General features: G+C 44.8%; 1 protein-coding gene across 3 annotated transcripts in view; it reads right to left on the minus strand.

Annotated features, from left to right (window-relative positions):
- Nucleotides 1-19,080, minus strand: part of LOC111152772 (WD repeat domain 59) — a 92,640-nt gene extending 73,560 nt beyond the window's left edge. The window contains exons 1-2 of one of the 3 annotated variants that reach the window (XM_022511400.1): nt 18,888-19,080; nt 1,770-1,819 (exon numbers count right to left, since the gene is read on the minus strand). In XM_022511400.1, coding sequence (XP_022367108.1) covers nt 1,770-1,819; nt 18,888-18,941 — 104 coding nt within the window. In that variant the 5' untranslated portion in view covers nt 18,942-19,080. Of the gene's footprint in view, nt 1-1,769; nt 2,085-18,887 lie in introns of those variants that run through there. The other 2 variants (XM_022511401.1, XM_022511402.1) reach the window with 2 other exon arrangements.
- Between the last annotated feature and the right edge of the window lie 1,769 nt (nt 19,081-20,849).

The following is a 20,849-nucleotide window of genomic DNA, read 5'->3' on the forward strand; positions in this document are numbered from 1 at the left end:
AAAACAGGTCACTTAAAACGTCCAGAATCAGAATGGTATAGGACCTCTCAAAATTACTCTGAGAAAAGAACCCCAAATACCAATTCAACCCATAAATTGTTATATAACTATACTGGAAGGAGGGGGAAGGTCCTGTAAGGGACTCACAGAGGAAAATAAAAGTGCTAACTCCTCACCTGTTTTTAGAAGTCAATTTGTTAGATCTTTGATGGATAAACCAAGATACCAAGTATAGGTATACTATTTGGAAAAATGGAGGCAACCCCGAAGAAATAGCTAAAAGAGTCTCAATTAGTTGCTTCTAGTGAGTGGGATCAGGGGTAGGGAAAAGGTAGGATTCTGCTATCTGACAATATAATCCTTGTAATGCTATACTGACTTTTTCAACTATATATAAGTATTTCCTTGATTTTCAAAAAACAAGGCTTAAAAACTGAGTAGTTAATATCCCCAAAACCTCTGACTTGTATGCTTAAAATGGGTAAACTGCATGGTCTGTGAATTATATCTCAATAAAGCTGTTTTTTCTTTTTTTTCTGAGTGAGAAGGCGGCAGTGAAAAGACATACCAATAGTTCCTTATCTATGCAACCAGTATGACATAAGAAAATGGTAATGGTAACTGTCCCTGGGGAAGGGGGCCAAAGGGAGGAGGAAATCTTACTTTTCAACCTATAGCCTTTTGAATTATTTAAATGTTTGCTACATTTTTTAAGGCAAGTGAAAATATTATTTCAAAATAAAACAATGAAGTAGAAAATAATTCATTGGGTGCCTGGCTGGCTCAGTTGGTTGAGCAACTGCCTTTGGCTCAGGCCATGATCCTAGAGTCCCCGGATCAAGTCCTGCATCAGGCTCCCTGCTCAGCAGGGGGTATGCTTCTCCCTCTGACCTTCCCCCTCTCCTGCTTGCTCTCTCTCATTCTCTCTCTCTCTCAAATAAATTAATAAAATATTTTTTTTTTAAAAAGAAAGAAAGAAAATAATTCATTAATTTATAAATGGGTTCAGGGACACCTGACTGGCCCAGTCAGTAAAGCATGTGACTCTTGATCTCCGGGTTGTGAGTTCAAGCCCCACACTGGGTGTAGAGATTACTTAAAAATAAAATCTTAAAAAAAAAAATTTATAAGTGGGTTCATAAACAACTAAGTTAATGAAAATACAGCAAACTTGGAGAGATAGTGATTATGAGAGGGGAGGTGAGATTCTGGCCATTAAGTGGGATCACTCTGGTACCGTGGTGGAATAACTAGCAATGCTGGGATGGTGCTTACTTGCCAAAATCTTAAATATGCTGGGCCAGAAGACACCACAGAAATTATGTTGATTTCTTCATAATGAAATCAAATTCCTTCACAGGAAAACTGAAGTCCACGGAGGCCGACTGGATAAATGTCCCAGGACTTGTCATTAAAGGCAGTGCCAAACTAGGACCCAGATGCCCTCCATCCCTGTAACTACCTGTGAGACCACAACAGAGAGCATCCTTCTACAGAGTCCATGCAATGAACAGAAAACTGTAATTCCAAGACCAAAGTCCCACTCACTAAAATTTCAAAGGAATTTTATTGCTTACATGTTAGGGCAGAGACAAAAATAAACTGCTAACAATCCCTCTAAGTGCCCCCGAGGTCACTAGGAGAGAACTAAGCCCTAGGGCCACAATCCTTAAAGAGAAGGAGTATTTTCCGACTTCCCAGAAACCTCCTTCCTGATTTGCCATTTGTTCCCAGAAATCGCAGCAGAGGAACACTGCACGATCACTTACCCGGAAAGCACAGCATGCTGTCCCAGACAGTCCACAGACATCGCCGTTGCCTGCGAGAGAGAACACACATTCAGTTCTGCCAGCAAAGCGAGCTCAGGATAGGGAAGACACACAGGTTGTCACCTCGGCGTCTTCTCCTCCTCTGGCCCGGGGGAAGTCCCCAGCGGGCAGGAAGGATTCACTGTTTGCAGTGGACGCTTTTACCCCCTTCTAATCCTCATCCACATCTCATACTCACCTGCCACAAGAGGGTGATGCTATCTGTTCCCCGACACCAGGATTACCCACAAGCAAGCTGGCATATTCTAAATTGAGAAGACATCGTCCTAGGACCCTTAGAGCATCTAAGTACCTCAGAGCTAACAGAGCAACTAAGAGCCCCTCCCCTTCTGAGCAAAACCTAACCTGGGACATCACACATGCATACACACACACACACACACACACACACACACACACACACCCCATCCCAGACCACACCACCCCCATCCCTTTCCCAAAGGGCATAGACTCCTCCTCCGAGCTAAATGGCAAGAATAGTCAAACACCACCCATGCTGAATCCATGGCCACAGTCTTGTTATTGAGATCCTCAGCTCCCATTTAATCTGAGATTTCTAGCACATTCTAATGATTTCCATTTCCCAAGTATCCCAGTTCCTAGGGAGCACCATCTTTTCAGGATCCAATGTCCAATTCCCAGAAGACCAGAACGAGTCAAATGAATTTGCATTCAGGCTGAAGCATGAGGCTAACTTTAATCATGGCAATTATAGCCCTAAATTCTCTTAATTTGGACAAATTCAAATCCTGCTGCATTCTCAGGACATTACTGCACAATCTCATACATCCTCAAGAAGTATGTCACAGGTAATATCGGGGAGGAGAAGCCAGAGCGCTCAGTGGAGGCTGAAAAGTCATTGTTATGCATTCTTCATCCCACCAGAGTTGTGAGTAGAGAAAAGCCCAGCTGGAAAGGCAGGCAGTGAAATGAGATGTGATTTCCACACTCTTCTGAACAATTTATAGACAAAGGTATGAAAGAAGGCAAGATGGTAACTCCAATCTTTCTAGAAGGCGTGTGGTAGGCAGAATCCAAAGATGGGGGCGCCTGGGTGGCTCAGTGGGTTAATAAGCCTCTGCCTTTGGCTCAGGTCAAGATCTCAGGGTCCTGGGATCAAGCCCCGCATCAGGCTCTCTGCTTAACAGGGAGCCTGCTTCTCCCTCTCTCTCTGCCTGCCTCTCTGTCTACTTGTGATCTCTCTCTCTGTCAAATAAATAAATAAAATCTTTAAAAGAAAAAGAAAAAGAATCCGAAAATGGCTCCAACATTCTGGGCCCTCGGTACATACACACACTCTCCCCATTATTCAAACACTAATCTAAGGATTGCTGAGAAGGGATTTAGCAGACATGATTAAGTACCCAAATCGGCTGACCTTAAGATAAAGAGACCCGAGGGGCGCCTGGGTGGCTCAGTGGGTTGAAGCCTCTGCCTTCGGCTCAGGTCATGGTCCCGGGGTCCTGGGATCGAGCCCCACATGGGGCTCTCTGCTCAGCGGGGAGCCTGCTTCCCCCTCTCTCTGTCTCTGCCTACTTGTGATCTCTGTCTGTGAAATAAATAAATAAAATCTTAAAAAAAAAAAAAAAAAAAAAGATAAAGAGACCCGAAACAACCCAAATGGCTACCAGCAAAGGAACAGATAAGCGAAACGTGGTATATACATATAATGGCCTACATACCACGATAGGGATGAAACTTGGAAATATTACGCTAAGTGAAACAAGTCAGGCACAAAAGAACAAATGCTGCATGACTCCATTTCCAGGAGGTACCTAAGATAGGTATATCCATAAAACCACAAAGTAGAATAGAGGTGGAGGGGGCAGGGAGTGGGGAATGCAGAGTTACTATTTAATGAATACAGAGTTTGTGTTTGAATTTTTTTAAGATGTTATTTATTTATTTGACAGAGAGAGAGCACAAGCAGGGGAGCGGCAGCGGGGGAGGGAGAAGGAGAAGCAGGCTCCCTGTTTGAGCTGGACCCAGGGCTCAATGCCAGGACCGAGCCAAAGGCAGACGTTTAACCGAATGAGCCACCCAGGCGCCCTCAGAGTTTCTGCTGAGATGATGAGAAGTTCTTGAGGGTTGTGGGGAGACAGAGAAACCCCATCCCGTCAGCCCTTTAACTCTAGGTCCAGAGGTCAGAGACAGAGGCAGTCAGAGATTCTAAATGTGAGGCATTTAATGTGAGGAAGATGGTTGCCGGTTGTGAAAGAAGGGCTTTCAGCAAAGCCCTGAAAGTGGCCTCTAGAAGCTGACAGTGAACCCTATTTAACCATCAGCAAGAAAACAGGGACCTCGGGACACCCAGGTGGCTCAGTCAGTTGGGTGTCTGACTCTTGATTTCCGCTCAAGTCAAGATCTCACAGTCGTGGGATCCGTGCTGAGTGTGCATCTGCCCTCCCTCCAGCCCCCTCAGTCCCGCTCTCGGGTGCTCTCTCTCCCTCCCTCTCTCTCTTTCTCTCAATTAAACTAATAAAGTAAATCTTAAAAAGGGCGCCTCTGCCTGCTGCTCCCCCTGCTTGGTCTCTTTCTCTCTCTCTCTGTTAAATAAATTTTAAAAATTTTAAAAAGAAAAGAAAAAAAGAAAAGGGCTGGGGTGCTTGTCTGGCTCAGTGGAAAGAGCATGCAGCTCTTGATCTTGGGGTCATGAGTTTGAGCCCCGTGTTGAGTGTAGAGATTACTAAAAAATAAATAAATAATTTTTTAAAAATAATAAAATAAAAGACATCAGGCCTATTTTACATAATTTTTTTTTAAAGGAGAGCCTGGCTCTGACTCGGCTGGTAGAGCATGTGACTCTTGATCTCAGGGGTCATGAGTTAGAGCCCCATGTTGAGAGTACAGGTTAATTAAAAAAATGAAAGAAAGTAAGGAAGAAAGGAGGGGAGGGAGGGAAAGGAAGGAAAAAAGAGAAAGAAAACAGGGATGGACCTCAATCCTAAAACCCCCAGGAAGTGAATTCGGCCAAAAACCTGAATGAGCCCGTTAGATTCTTCCTTAGCCAACCGAGCCTCCAGAGGACAGCCCAGCAACTGACACCTGGATTTCAGCGTGGGAGACTCAGAACAGAAAACAAGCAATGCCTGGACTTCGGACCTACAGAACTGGGATCTAAAAAATGGGTATTGTTTCCAGCCGCTAAGTTTGTGGTGATAACAGAGAGTGGCCTGGTAGTAATAATAATAATCATGATGATAAAAAAGTTATGCCTTTGACTCAAAAATTCCACCTCCAGAATCCACCCAAAACACAGAAAAACTTCTATACACAGAGTGGCTTATTTCATGTTATCTACCAGTAAATGATGCATATTTTTATAACAATATTCTCAAAGTGTTTAAAAATGACACTGAAAAACACAGGATCCAAAACTGCAAAGAGAGCAGCATAACTCACCACATCACCTCATCAGAGGAAGCTATTTTTAAAAAGACACAAAAGCACACCGAACTGATGTGTCTCTACTACCCCAGAAAAAAGGGCCAACATCATTTCGTAGCACACTGAGGAACGTCATGCCAGGCTGTCACAAGGAGAGAATGGAGAGGAAGAGAAGGGGACCTAATCAGAGTAAAGCTGGCGCTTCAGGGTGGGGCGGGGATAGGAGTCCCCCTGGAGGCCTCCCCACCTCAGGGCACTGGGCAGGGAGGAGCTGAGAGATGCTAAGTCTGGGAGTCAGGGAGTTAAGAATCCCGGGAACCACAAGATCCCACTGCAAGAGAGGGAGCGCAGCCCCAATGATGACTGACAGAGAAAGACAGAGAGAGAGAGAGAGAGAGAGAGAGAGAACTTCCCAGTAGCCCGCAGGAAGGGACTTAGGACAGATTACAGACAGCTTACAGGAGTGAAGGAAAGTGGTATTTTATACTGTACTATGAACTGAAATTTCAAGCAGCTACTTATGCCTAAAAAACCCTGAAGAAAGTCCATCAGAATGCTCAGATGGTAGTTATTCATATGGGGTTTTTGTTTTATTCCTCCACATGAGCCTACGTTTTTGTATTACTTACAAATTCACATGATTTTATAATAAAAAATACTATTTTTCTAAGGCATCCCAAGCCTCTCCTGTTTCCATGCCTCTCATCCTGGGCCCTCCAGGCCTGCCAGCCTACAGCAACTCCCTCCCAACAGCGCTCCTTCCCCTCTCCATTTTCTGTTCCCGCCCCACACTGAAATTTCTGAAAGCAGACTTCTGATTACATCAATCCACTGCTCTAAAACCTTGCAGGTTTTCCACTGAAAATAATCAAGTGGCAACTCCTCAGTCTTCAGACCCTTCCAAATAAGATGCTTATAGAACCTTCCAGTCTGACCTTCCCTCTTCTACCTGCCCAGGCCATACCCATTCGAAGCATTCACCTTTCTGGAAGGTCAACAAAGCTCCCAATTCTAAGAAGATGCTTAAGCTCGTCTTTCCACCTGGCAAGTCCTTGTCTCCTACTCTGCTGTGGAAATTCTGCTCCCTTTTAGGTCCTAAAACACACCTCTAAGAAACTCACCCAGAGTCCACCACGGGGATTCTACCTTCTCGCAAAGCACCTTCTAACCTCGACACAGGAATGGCTGTCACCTGCTATGTGGTAATTGTTACTGTACACATTTATCTTCTCCCACTAGCTGGGGATCCCCTACAGGGCAGGATCTATCTTATTTCTCCCAGAGCACCCAAAGAGGGGCTCTGTGAACATGTGCTGTTTGGAAAGCAGATCAGAATCAGGTCAAAATCTAATGAGCCAAGGCGTTCCTTGACATCTCAAAGAATTTTTTTCAGTAGTTTCCCTTGGTAATTTACCATGCATGAATTTATCTTAGTTCCTTTTCTTCTGTAATACCTTCTAGAATAATAAACTTCAGTAGCTCACTGCCTGCTGTGTGAAGCCTTCAACTAGAATAGAGAAACCCAAGGAACAAAATGTGTGCATCCTAGCCACGCTTTATAATGTAAAATTCCAATCATACCTTCTTTCAACCTTTGTTTTTAGATACTGAAAAGTCCTCTCCCGCCTGCAGGAAAATAGACTTACTGTTCAGAACTGCTTCCTCTCGAAAGCAGTATCTTTAAACCAAAGAGAATAAAGTTCTTCCTAGCCCTTGTTCCTCCAAATGCAGGATGGTGGCTTTGGTGACACACTTCAGGAGTCATACGACCTTTATGAAATAAGACTACCATAGCATTGACAGTGCTGCTTGATTCTTGCTGGCCTGGAAAATACGTAACTAATGGATGTGGAAAGGCAGGCTGACGGCAAATAAAAAGATATCAACTCCATGAGACTGTGTAAGCCTCCACACAAAAAAGGCAGTATCAGAACTAATGATGGGCACCTGGGTAGCTCAGTCAGTTAAGCCTTTGCTTTCGGCTCAGGTCATGATCCCAGGGTCCTGGGATCGAGCCCCACATCAGGCTCCCCGCTCAGCCTCTCTCTCTGACAAATAAATAAATAAAATCATAAATGAATGAATGAATAAAATTTTAAAAACAAATGATCACTCCCTCCCAAAAACCTATGGCTACCATGACATGACTGACCTTCTTCTGAGCTCCCTCCTTACTCTGGATGTCCCTTTCTGGTCTATTCCTCATCAATCCATTTCTCCCGATCTCTGCCTCGGTCAGACCTGTGTCAGTCCTCACCGGGTCAGACACCTGTGCAGCAAGATACCTGCCTTGCTCCTCCCCTCTCAAGGCTTCTGCTGGATCCAGGGAGTGTCACAGGGCTTACTCGGTCACCTCTTTTAGTAGTTCCCACACCCCACACGATGAAGGACAGCACCATTAGCATGACAGTAAAGATCACTTAAGACCTCTTTTGGGCTCACTTCTACAGCCAGCTCACATCACTCACCTTCCAACCCCATCCCAACACTCGGGCCATGATGAATTCTTTACTATGAATCCCCTCCAAACTCAAGCAAGCACCACCCTCCCTCTCACCTCTGGGCCCCCACACCTGCTGCTTCCTATGCCTGGATGACATTTTTTTCCCTTCTTTGCTTGGCCAATCACTTCTTGTCCTTCACAGTTCAGGGCACGCTTGTCCCAGAAAGTTCTGACCCACCCCCTCCTGCACACACCCAGTGGCTCACCAGTGCTTCCCTCGTGCTTCTGTAGTACGCAAGGGTTATCTGTACACAGTACTTGTGATATTTTATAATAACCCTCTACTTACTGATACATCCCCACTATTTGACTGCAACTGCTTGAGGGTAAAAACTGACTCACTAGCACAATGCCTGGCGCAGCCCACGGTATGTACTGCATAAATGCGAGCTACCACGGACAACAGAAGTTTATGCGGCACCAAAACTTATACACAAACGCTCATGGCAGCATGAGTCCTAACAGCCAAGATACAGAAACCACCCAAATGTCCAACGGTTGATGAATGGATAAACAAAATGTGACATAGCCCATAGTAATATTTCATTGTACTCTGCCATAACAAAGATGAACCTTAAAAAGAACTAAGTGAGGGGTGCCTGGGTGGCTTAGCTGGTTGCGTGCCAGGCTCTTGGTTTTGGCTCAGGTCCTGATCTCAGGGTCATGAGACGGAGCCCATCCTCGGGCTCCTCGCTCAGCGGGGAATCTACTTGAGATTCTCTCTCCCTCTCCCGACTCCCCGACGCACATGCTCTCTCTAAAAAAAAAAAACAACAAAACACAAAAACTAAGCAAAACAAGTTAATCACGAAGACCACATACTATGTGATTCATTTTTTTGGTTTCTTTTTATTTTTAATTGTATTTATATGAGAATATATATTTTTTACATTTATTTTTCCCTCACCATAGCACATACCCTCCCCAATGCCCATCACACAGCTACCCCATCCCTCCCACACCCCCTCCCCTCCAGCAATCCTCAGTTTGTTTCCTGATATTAAGAGTCTCTTACAAAAAAAAAAAAAAAAAAAAAGAGTCTCTTACGGTTTGTCTACCTCTCTGGTTTCATCTTGTTTCATTTTTCCCTCCCTTCCCCATGATCCTCTCTCTTCTTTATCAAATTCCTCTTATCAGTGAGATCATATGATAATTGTCTTTCTCTGATTGCCTTACTTAGCTTAACATAATACCCTCTAGTTTCAGCCACTTCGTTGCATATGTGATTCCATTTCTATGAAACATCCAAAAAGGCAAATCTATAGAGAAGACACCGGATCAGTGATTGCTTAAGGCTGGGGGAGTTGGAGGACTGAGGGGTGATGGCTAAAGGGTACAAGGTTTCTTCTGGGGGTGAGGAAAATGTTCTACAAATGATGGTGGCACTGGTTTCAGTCGGTGAATATAATGAAACCCACTAAACCGTGTACACTTCAAGCAAGTGAATTATATGATGTGTCAACGATATTTCAATAAAACTACCACCAAAAAAAAAGGCTTACACTATAATATTCTCATCTTTTAGATAACAACAGGGATGATACTTCACAATGGTCAGGAGACAATGAATTTGGAGATAGACTGCATTTCCAATCCATGTTGGATTTACAGTTAAATTTTGGTACAAACACAATGCTTCTCTCAGAAAGTTTATCTCTCTGGGAAGAATCTGTAATATATAACTTCATAGGACTACCTTTCTACCCTGATTCAACACAGAAGAAAGCCCCTCTACAGAGACCACTGCCATCTGCAGAACAAAATCTCAGTTTACTTGAAGGGGCTAGGAAAGAAATCAACTCTTCCTGTCTCAACCCCAGCTGAATTAGAAAGAGCTGTTCAAAAATACAAAAACACTTTGCCCGTTCATTCTTCGAAATGATGCAGAGTGGAAACATCCAATCAACACAAGTCAGAGCTGGGTCAGGTCCCCGAAACTCAGTCTGTCACGTGTCCAAATAACGAATGTAATGTACATACGCTTGGATTTCATAGAATAAAACCACAAACTAAAACCGATGGATATAAAAAGGATCAGAACATTTCAAATGACGAGATCCAGTCTCTAAATCAGAGACAGACACTGCTGCTAGGGCTGCTTTTGAACCATCCTCATATAATACCTTCTAGAGGTTTCTATCTGAGGTTGTGTTCACACACTCAGCACAGTGGGTGTCTTCTGGGAAGTCTTTTTTTTTAAGATGTTATTTATTTATTTGACAAGAGTGACAGAGAGCACAAGCAGGGGGAGTGGCAGAGGGAGAGGGAGAAGCAGGCTCCCTGCTAAGGATCCTGGGATCATGACCTGAGCTGAAGGCAGATGCTTAACCGACTGAGCCACCCAGACACTTCCGGGAAGTCTCCCTCTTTAAAATGAGAACATCCTTGCGTTCTCACAAGCTGAAATGGCTCACACTGGGTATGACTAGGAAAATCACCTCTCCTTCCTGAGTCCCCGGTTCCCCATCTATAAAATAAGGAAGTGGATGAGCTGTCTTCCAAAGGTTCCCTCAGCTCCATAAGGCTCTTTTGTCAGGCTATTTGTTGCTTCCTTACCAAGTTTTCTGATATAACCATAATAATTAACATGTATCAGGTACTTAAAATAAGTTGGTCACTGTGCCAAGTGCTGGGGGGGGGGACTATCTCATCTAATCCTCGCAGTCACTGTCACGTGGTGTTGCAGAAAAGAGCGTAGCAGGCACGAGACTGCTCACCTCAGAAAGGCCCGCTTGCAAGGCTGGTTCTTGGCTGGCGCCTGGGAACTTGGGATCTGGAATGTTCCCACCATTCCCCAACTGATAGGAGTGGCTCACTCTACCCACACCTCGCGTACAATGTGGTTTATGCTGAGCACCTGCTGCCCTTCTGAGGTGTGGTTCACGCTAGCTGGAGGGTGCTTCCGTGACCAGCCCCAAATAAAAACTCGGCCACTGAGACTCTGATGGGCTTCCCTGGTCACATTTCCTAGGTATCGCTAGAATTCGATGCTGGAGGAATTAAGCATGTCCTGAGTGACTCCACGGTGAAAGGTCCCTTGCACCTAGCTTCCTCTAGACTTCACGCCATGTGCTTTCTCGCTCTTGCTTTGTGTCCTTTCCCTGCAATAAATCCTAACTGCGAATACAAATGTGAATCCTCCTAGTGAAACTAGGCATGGTACGGGGACTCCTGGACACAGGCAGATACTATTATTCTTTGAGGCTAAAATGGAACTAACTTGTTCAAGATCACATGGCAGAGAGATGATAGAACCTGGGTCCTAACACTGGCACTCCCTGGCGGTACCCTACTCCTCCCCCATTCTTCACTGCATTTTGCTATCAAATTTTCTAGAAAACAAATAATTGGCAGCTTTCACAACCTAATAGTCACTTCCACCCAAAACAGCCCTCTGTGCCCTTCCATCCCCATAGTTTCCAAAATGAACTTGAAGCGAAACTAGAAAAGCAGGGACCAAAGCTGGATGGCTCCAGGAAACGTCTGGACTATCAACTATTCACAACATTCCTCTTAGCTAACAAATTTGCCAAGTTGTGTTTTGTTTCTTATTTTATTTAGAGCAGAAAACAAAACAAGGCCTCAATTTTTATCTGTCTGGAAAAGTAGCAGTAATGCTGAGACTAGTAAGTCACCCAATATTAGGGTACCTAAGCAGGGTAGCTCTCTAAAATAAATAAATATATCTTTAAAAAGAAAAAGTAATGCTTCATAAAGATTATACCACAGGGGCACCTGGCTGGCTCAGTTGGTGACGCATGGGATGGCTGACCTTGGGGTTGTGAGTTCAAGCCCCAAGTTTGGTGTAGAGACTACTTGAAAATAAAATCTTAAGGGGCATCTGGGTGGCTCAGTCAGTTGAGCTCCCGACTCTTGGTTTCAGCTAGGTCACGATCTTGGGGTCATGGGATCGAAACCAGTGTCTGGCTCTGTGCTCTGTGCAGAGTCTGCTTAAGATTCTCTCTCTCTCTGCCTTCCCCCCTGCCACCCTACTTGAGCACACACAAGTGCACTCTCTCTAAATAAATAAAATCTTTAAAAACTAAATAAATAAAGTAAAATCTTGGGGAGGTGGGAACAAGGAGTGCCTGGATGGCTCAGCGAGTTGAGCATCTGCCTTTGGCTGGGGTCACGATCCCAGGAGCCTGGACTCAAGCCCCAAGACAGGCTCCCAGTTCAGCAGGGAACCTGCTTCTCCCTCTCCCTCTGCCCCTTCACACTGTTTGTGCTCTATATCTCAAAAAAATAAATTAAATTAAATTTTAAAAAGACAAGACTGGAACACAGTGTGAAGTGAAAAAGGCTGCTTAAAAATGATGAAAACCTTAGTGAAATCTGTAAGACTAACGGGGAAAAGAACTGTACATAAGCACTGTGCTCTAGTATATAAAGTCCCTGCTATACAGGTGAACAATTCTGAAGCCACTGTACAAGTCTTTTGGAATGAACAAGTACGTAAATGCATGGAGGATGGCGGGGGGGCCCTGCTTCTCACAGTAAGAGTGGGAGGTTACTAGTAGGCAAAGGGTGGCACAATGACACTTGTGATAATGGATTAGAGTAGAAGATGCTAAGTATGAACTCGTGTTCAGCTTAATATACAGATAATTACATATGGAAATACACACACACACACACACACACGGATTAGTATGCACATACATTTCCTGTTTTGTCAGATAAGAGTGCCTACAGGCAATAACACCCCAAGAGCAGTGAGTACATCTAGCACCAGATCTTGGTTTCTGATGTCATTCTCCAATAAAAGAAACCAGGGATCCTTAGAGAAATGGCTAGTTTGGGGACTAGGCAGCAAATATACATGATAAGAGTTAAGCATCTTGAAGGCACCTGGGTGGCTTAGTCGGTTAAACAACTGTCATTGGCTCAGGTCTTGATTCTGGAATCCCAGGATGGAGGCCCACATGGGGCTCCCTGCTCAGCGGGGAGTCTGCTTCTCCCTCTGACCCTGCCCCCCATGCTCTCTCATTCTCTCTCCCTCAAATAAATAAATAAAATATCAAAAAAAAAAAAAAAGAGTTTAGCAACTTGCAGTGCCAAAAAATAAGAAAGTACTGTATATTTAAAAGACACACAGGGGCACCTGGGTGGTTCAGTCACTTAAGTGTCTGCCTTGGGCTCAGGTCATGATCCAAGGGTCCTGGGATGGAGCCCCACATGGGACTACCTGCTCAACAGGGAACCTGCTCCTCTCTCTCTTCCCTGCTTGTACTCTCTTTCGCTCTCACTCTCAAATAAATGTTTTTAAAAATAATAATAAATAATAAAAAAGTAAAAGACATACAAACAAATGAAAACAATGATGGGGGTATGTCACAAGAACACATGAACCACCTGAAGAGCTCCCAAAGGTGAAGGCTGGGACAATCTGAGAAACAAAGTAAAAATGATAAAAATAAAGTAGTACTGGATTATAATCCAAAGTATAAGTATCTAAGAATTCACACTGATATAAGCAACTAAGTGGAAAGAAAGAAAGAAAGATAGGAAGGAAGGAAGAAATGAAGGAAAGGAGGGGGTAAGGAAGGAAGAAAGAAAGGAAGGAAGAAAGAAGTCCCCACTCTTTAATTTGGGCTGCATATACTGACTATTTTCCAAAGAGTACAGAACAGACACAAAGCAAAAAGAGTCAAGTTTATAGTAGGGAAACCTGACAAGCACTACCTCAGCCAGGTCAACATCAACAGTGATCTGCCATGTTCACAGCAAGTAGCCTTGATATGATGGGATGAGAATGACACCTTATCTCCGAGGTCTTCCTCCCCAAAACCCATAATCCCAGGCTAATCACGAGAAAGACATCAGACAAATCCCAAGAGGGACAGTCTATAAAATATCTGATTGGTACTCCTCAAGGTTGTCAAAGTCATCAAAGACAGTCTGAGAAACTGTCATAGCCAAGGAGTCTGAGGAGACATGATGACTGCATGGAATGTGGTAGCTTGAATGGAATCCCAGAACAGAACAAGAACATTAGGTAAAAACAAAGGAAATATGAGGAAAGTACGGATTTGTGTTAATAATATCAATACTGATTCGTTAATCATGGAAAATGTACCATACTAGTGCAAGATGTTTTTAGTAGGGACAACCCGGTACAGGGTATATGTGAACCCTCTGTACTATCTTCCCAGTGTTTCTGTACGTCTAAAATTATTCTAAAATCTATTTTAAAAAACCATGATAACCTAAACACTTTTCCCTAATTCCTATTAATACTATTAATCAACATAATTGATTTTTTAAAATTTATTCATTCAACAAATACTTGCTGGGTGCTACTGTGTACCAACCACTATTCAAGGCACCAGGGAGACAGCAGGAGTCAACAAGACAAAAATCTCTACCTTCAGGGAGCTCACACTGGAGCAGCTGGAGAAAGATGAAAATAAACAGGGACAGAGGGGGAAAGTAGGTGTAAGATGTGATCCGAGAAGTAGGCTGAGACCAGCACATTGAACAGTCCAAAATAAGGAATTTATATTCTACACTCAGTCCAACAGGAAGTCACTGAAGCATTTCCATTGAAGGAGGGATAAGTTAGGAGTTTTTGTTGCTGTTGTTTGTTTTAAAGATTTTATTTATTTATTTGACAGAGAGAGATCACAAGGAGGCAGAGAGGCAGGAGGGGGGGGGGCAGGCTCGCTGCTTAGCAGAGAGACCGATGCGGGACTCGATCCCAGGACCCTGAGATCATGACCTGAGCCAAAGGCAGAGGCTTAAGCCACTGAGCCGCCCAGGCATCCCAAGTTAAGGGTTTTTTAAAAAAGATATTTATTTATTTGAGAGAGAGAGGATAAGAGAGAGGGAGAGCACAAGTAGGGGGAGTGGCAAAGGGAGAGGGAGAAGCTCACTCCCCACTGAGCAGGGAGCCTGATGGGGCTTGATCCCAGAACCCTGGGATCATGACCTGAGCTGAAGTCAGATGCGTAACTGACTGAGCCACCCAGGTTCCCCTTAGGTTTTAAAGTTAGGTTTTAAAAAAATCACCTTGATATTTTATGATTTTTTAAGATTTTATATTATTTATTTGTGAGAAAGAGCAAACTCCCCACGAAGCAGGAAGCCCCACATGGGACTTGATTCCGGGACTCCAGGATCATGACCTAAGCCAAAGGCAGCCACTCAACTGACTGAGCCACCCAGGCACCCCTTATCACAGTTTTAATCATAATCACCAAAAAGTGGTAACAACCTGTATATCCACAAACAGGTGAACTGATACAGACTGTGGTCTCTCTATACACCGGAGTACCACCTGTGGGCAATAAAAAAGAACAGACTAGGGGCACCTGGGTGGCTCAGTGGGTTAAGCCTCTGCCTTCGGCTCAGGTCATGGTCTCAGGGTCCTAGGATCGAGCCCCGCATTGGGCTCTTTGCTCAGCGGGGAGCCTGCTTCCCTCTCTCTCTCTGCCTGCCTCTCTGCCTACTTGTGATCTCTCTCTCTGTCAAATAAATAAATAAAATCTTAAAAAAAAAAAAAAAAGAACAGACTAACTGATGCTCAACAACATGGATCAATCTCAAAGGCACTCGGTTAAGGGTGAGAGGCCAAGTTCAGAGGTTTCCACACTGTCCATTCCTTTTCTTACAGCAATTATCTCAGCAGCTGCCAGAGGGAGGCACTACGACTGGCTACACAGGGGCACCAAGGAACTCTGGAGTGTTACTCTTGAGTGTAACGCTGGTTACAGGACTACATACACGGGCAAAACTCAACAAACTGTCCACATAAAAAGGGGAATTTTACTGCACATTAATTATACTTCAATAAACCTGGTTGGGGTTTTTTTTAAGATTTTATTTACTTGACAGGGAGACATCGAGAGAGGGAATACAAGCAGGGGGAGTGGGAGAGGGAGAAGCAGGCTCCCCGCTGAGCAGGGAGCCCAATATGGGGAATGATCCCAGGATCCTGGGATCATGTGAGCTGAAGGCAGATGCCCAACAACTGAGCCACCCAAGCGCCCCAGTAAACCTGGTTTTAAAGGAAAAACAAAACAAAACAAAACAAAAAACCCGCTCTGGCTCTGTGGAGGATGAACTGGAAAGCAGCAAAAAGCTAGAGTGCAGGGAGAGTGGTTCCCGAGTATGGCCGGCTACTTTGGAAAACTGAGTTTGAGACATCTCACAGATGCCAAAGCGGAGACATTAAGCAAACTGTTGCTATGAGCCATGAGTTCAAATTCCTGTCTTCATCCCAATCATTTTCTGAACTGTTTCTGCTCTTTCCATTGTTTTAGAGGCTTGTGAACTACGCATTCTGCCATCTGACCTCTTTGCCAGGGGTACTGATCTCATCTCCCATGCACTTTGGAAAAGCACAGCCACTCGATTTCACAGCCCCATTTCAACTGTTCAATGCCACATTTCCATCATCGCAGAAAATTCTACTGAATTTTCTAGAAAGTTATCTCTAAGTTTTCTTAACACTCATCCATTCCAGGGATCACTTCAGAGTAGTTGTTAAGTACCACAGTTTCTTCGCTGTTAATCAGGTATGGTAACATCTGAAGGCATGGTTTCATAAAGTGAATGGCACTTGTAGAAACTGAAGAAAAAGGGACACCTGGGTGGCTCAGTCGGTTAGGCCACTGCCTTCGGCTCAGGTCATGATCCTGGGGTCCTGGAATCGAGTCCCGCATCGGGATCCTTGCTCAGCAGGGAGCCTGCTTCTCTCTCTGTCTCTGCCTGCCACTCTGCCTGCTTGTCTGCTCGCACTCTCGCTCTCTCTCTCTCTCTCTCTCTGACAAATAAATAAATAAACTCTTAAAAAAAAAAAAAGAAAGAAACTGAAGAAAAAGAATTTCACCTTCCAGGCTGGGCTTTTTCTCTGAAAAACCAAAATATTTTAATTAGAGGCAGGGGGTTTTGACAAGTTTATCGGTCTGTCCTCCCTTGTGAGAAAAACAGTATTAAGAGCTTTGTTTTTTTTTCTTTCCACATGAATAAAGTTAATAAAGTAGGTCTAGATCCCTTCCAGTTGCCACCAGAAACAACCACAAAACCATACTAATTCAAACTAAGTCGTACCCTTCCAACTGAATAGAAAAATCAAAAAGAAAAATAGAAACCCCCACAAGGCAGTTAAATTACCCAATTTACTTTGTTCTCTTACTATGACCACTGCTGTTCAGGTTTAATTACTTGATATTACATACATCCTAATATATGTGTCAGCACCCTCTCCGCAGGTCTCTCCAATTACAGCTCTATACAGAAGGAGTGAGACTACCTGAGTTTCCCTGAGAATTAAAGCATTTGCAGATTAGTAGCTTCCAAATTAATAGGCTCAGAGGTAACTATACATGACTGTTCCCACTCTCCAGGGAAAGCAATTAACAAGAAGGGTAACAAGAATACAGTTCTTTTTCTCTAGGGGTCTGGCGCCTCCCATGGGACAGCAGGCCTCCCAGAGACACCGTGCTGACAGTGCAAAGTACCTTAGAATGCTTTAATCTGTATGTTGCTGCTCAAATTCTCCATGGGGGCTATGTGTCAGAGGGAACCACAGAGCAAATCAGTGGGTGGCTCCTCCACTTGTAAATCTTTTTTTTTTTTTTTAAAGATTTTATTTATTTATTTGTCAGAGAGAGAGAGGGAGAGAGAGCGAGCACAGGCAGACAGAATGGCAGGCAGAGGTAGAGGCAGAGGGAGAAGCAGGCTCCCTGACGAGCAAGGAGCCCGATGTGGGACTCGATCCCAGGACGCCGGGATCATGACCTGAGCCGAAGGCAGCTGCTTAACCAACTGAGCCACCCAGGCGTCCCTCCACTTGTAAATCTTTATGGCAAAAAAAGGGATGGAGTTTTAGAAAGAAGAAACCACATCACCCCTTGTTGTAATCCAGATTTGCCTTCAGTATAAACCATCTGAGTCCTGATACACAGTGCAGTGTTCACCTAGCAAGGGCTCAGTAAATTCTTGTTGAATAAATCTGTGGATGAAAGCCTGGCACACAGAAGGTAGTCAATAAATATTTGTTGAATAAATGGAGAGAATCACCAAGACACTGTCCTAGGTGATGGGGAAGAGGAAATGGGTTAGTTGTTGTGGAAGGACTGGACGACAGATTGCTAAAACATGAAGCAAAGTAACAAGAGCCCTGAGGTCAGATGCCTGCCTTCAAATCCCAAATGCGCCACATAATAGGAGACCTTGGCCAAGTCACTTGAGATCAGCCATACACGGATCAATCCCACCCCCAATTTGGATAAAAGGGTTAATAACTATTTATCTTGGTTCTCTCATGAATTAGAGAAAGTAAATGCAGATAAATCACTTACCACAAGGGCCAGCATTAGCAAGGCACGAAATACAAAAATGGTAAAAAAACAAACAAACAAAAAACCCTAGTAAATGCTAAAGTTCCATGAGGCTAACACGTGCCCGTCACTGTGCCACATATCCTAAATATAATAATACATCATAAAATTCTCACGCCAGCCCTGTGAGGCAGGCACGACTCTCACCTTCACACAGGTGAGAAAGGTGACGAGCTGAGAGGGGATGACAGGCTAGGGCTGAGCTGGGATTTTGAACCAGGTATTCGAATTTGGGCAATACGTACATCGCACACTCCTATTCCCTATAAGGTATTTTCCACTATTCTAGCATCAGCAGCCACCTCAAAGATGTTTGCCGAAAACAGGCACCTTAGCTGCCGAAACAGGCACTTTATAGTTTTGTGTTTCTTTTAATCGAATCCATTCCAAAGTCCTGTGAGGCAATGATACCTCCAGGCAGCTGAAGCTCAAAGAAGTTCTGCGACTTATCCAAAGTCACTAAGCCTCGAATCCCCCAACCTTGCAGAGCAAACCCACTCGCTCACCACCCGGGTGTTGGGAAGCCTCCCCTCAACACTCGCTCGCGCGCAGTCTCCACGCTTCGGTGTCCCAAGGCAGACCCTATTCCCCGGACCCCCGCGGGGAACCCATACCCCGTCCGTGCCCGCCCCAACCGCCCCCAACTGTCATAAAGGCTCCCCTCGCTCGCTCGGGTCTGACAGCTCCGGGTCACCCCCTTAACCATCTCCCCAGCCCAGGCTGGAGGGTCGCTCCGCCACCCGGAAGACGGACCCGGCAGCGTGGGGGAGGGGAACCAGAGAGGGCGCATGCCCAGAAGGCTCCATTTGGCCCCCGACTCACCTGGGAGTCGCGGAACTCCACCACCACGTTCTCGCTGCTCCATCGCGCCGCCATCTCCTGCACCCGACCGCCCCTACCCCAGGATTTCGCGTTCCACTCCCAGCAAACTCGCGTTCCTGGGCTCGGTGAGCCTCAGGCAGCCCGCGAGTAAGCCCTGCCACGCCCCGTCCCCCTCTTCCTCCAGACCTCAAACCATTGGCTGACCCAAATACCGGCTCCGCCCCTCCTCCCGGCTCCTCCAATTGCGACACCGCACCGATCCAAAACAGGCACGCCCCCTCCACTTCCGTCACTCGGCCTGAGTGACCCACGCTCCCTGCCGCTGTGGTACACGCCCCCTTGCCGCAAGTTCTACCGGGAGTCGTAGTCCGAGGGTGAGCAGCGCGTGGGTAACTCGCCGAGAGCTCGCGAGTGCGGGTTTGGCGAGGGGAGGCGCATGCTGTCCTGCCTATCTCGTCGCTCGTGTCCCCCTCAAGGTCCAGATGGCCTAAAAACCAAAGCCCAGCATTCGCGCAAACCAAAGGTTTACTCCATCCCCGAAGGCTTGCCGTAAAGGCATTGATAAGTCTGAAGGCACGATTTATTCTTAGAGTGCAGCAGCGCCTACCAAAGTGACCAGGGACCCCAGAGGGTCTCCAAAGGCGAAAACTTCCCATAATTCTAATAAGGCCATTATTTACCTTCTACAGTTTCTTTCTTTCAACAGTGTACAGTGGTTTTCCAGAGGCTACGTAGTATATAGTGACAAGCTGAACGTCAGAAGCAGATAGGAGAATCCAGCGGTTTTCTATTAAGCCAGACATTGAAAAGATTTGCCACTCTTCCTACTAAATATTTTTCATTTTATGAAACACAGATATTTTTACTTACGAAATGTATTATTAATATTAATGTGCATTAATATTCAAGTGAAATCATGAAAAAATATTTTTTAAATTCTGTTTTAATTTCTTTTTTTTTTTAAGATTTTATTTATTTATTTGACAGACAAAGATCACAAGTAGGCAGAGAGGCAGGCAGAGAGAGGAGGAAGCAGGCTCCCCGTTGAGCAGAGAGCCCTATTCAGGGCTCGATCCCAGGACCCTGAGATCATGACCTGAGCCCAAGGGAGAGGCTTTAACCCACTGAGCCACCCAGGCGCCCCTCAGTTTTAATTTCTAATAGTTATGGGGTGCCTGGGTGGCTCAATCAGTTAAACTTCTGCCTTCAGCTCAGGTGATGATCCCAGGGTCCTGAGATCGAGCCCAACATGGGGCTGTCTGCACAGTGGGGAGCCTGCTTCTCCCTCTCCTGCTCCCCCTGCTTATGCTCTCTCTGTCGAATAAATAAATAAAATCTTTAAAAGATAATAAAATAATAAGAAGAAGAAATAATCATTCCTAATAATTACTTATTATCAGTAGATACAGCCCACATATAAGTTTGGTGGGGAGGGTCCTTAATAATATTTAAAAGCATAAGAGATCCTGAGATCAAGAAGTCTGAGAATCACTGTGCTAACATGGTGGTGAGTAGAGTTCTCTTCTTCTGTCCCACCCTTTCAAATCCTAGCTTACCTAGCTTAGCTTTAGTTTCTTTATGAATAGGAGAAATAACCTATTTTGTTAGTTTGGTTCTTATAAGGAGTTAAGCACAAGGGCCAGGAATATAGTCAATACTCTTGCTGTTGTTAATATTACCATTATTTCTGTATACAAGTCCTTGTGTGAATACGGATAAGAAAGATTACCCTCCCTCCTGGAGTGTTGCATATAATGCGGAAAGAAAGACATATTAACAAATGAGGGTGACCAGCTTGCCCAGGAAACCCTTCCGTCCAGACAAAGTGGGACAGTTGGTCGGCAGGACAGCAAGTATACACTTGGGAGAATGAATTGGGGTTTTTTTTGGTAAGATTTTATTTATTTATTTGACAGACAGAGATCACAAGCAGGTGGAGAGAGGGGGGAGAAAGCAGGCTCC

Source organism: Enhydra lutris, unplaced genomic scaffold (assembly GCF_002288905.1).
Source record: "Enhydra lutris kenyoni isolate GAN:26980312 unplaced genomic scaffold, ASM228890v2 scaffoldscaffold30, whole genome shotgun sequence".
Classification (NCBI taxonomy): domain Eukaryota; kingdom Metazoa; phylum Chordata; class Mammalia; order Carnivora; family Mustelidae; genus Enhydra; species Enhydra lutris.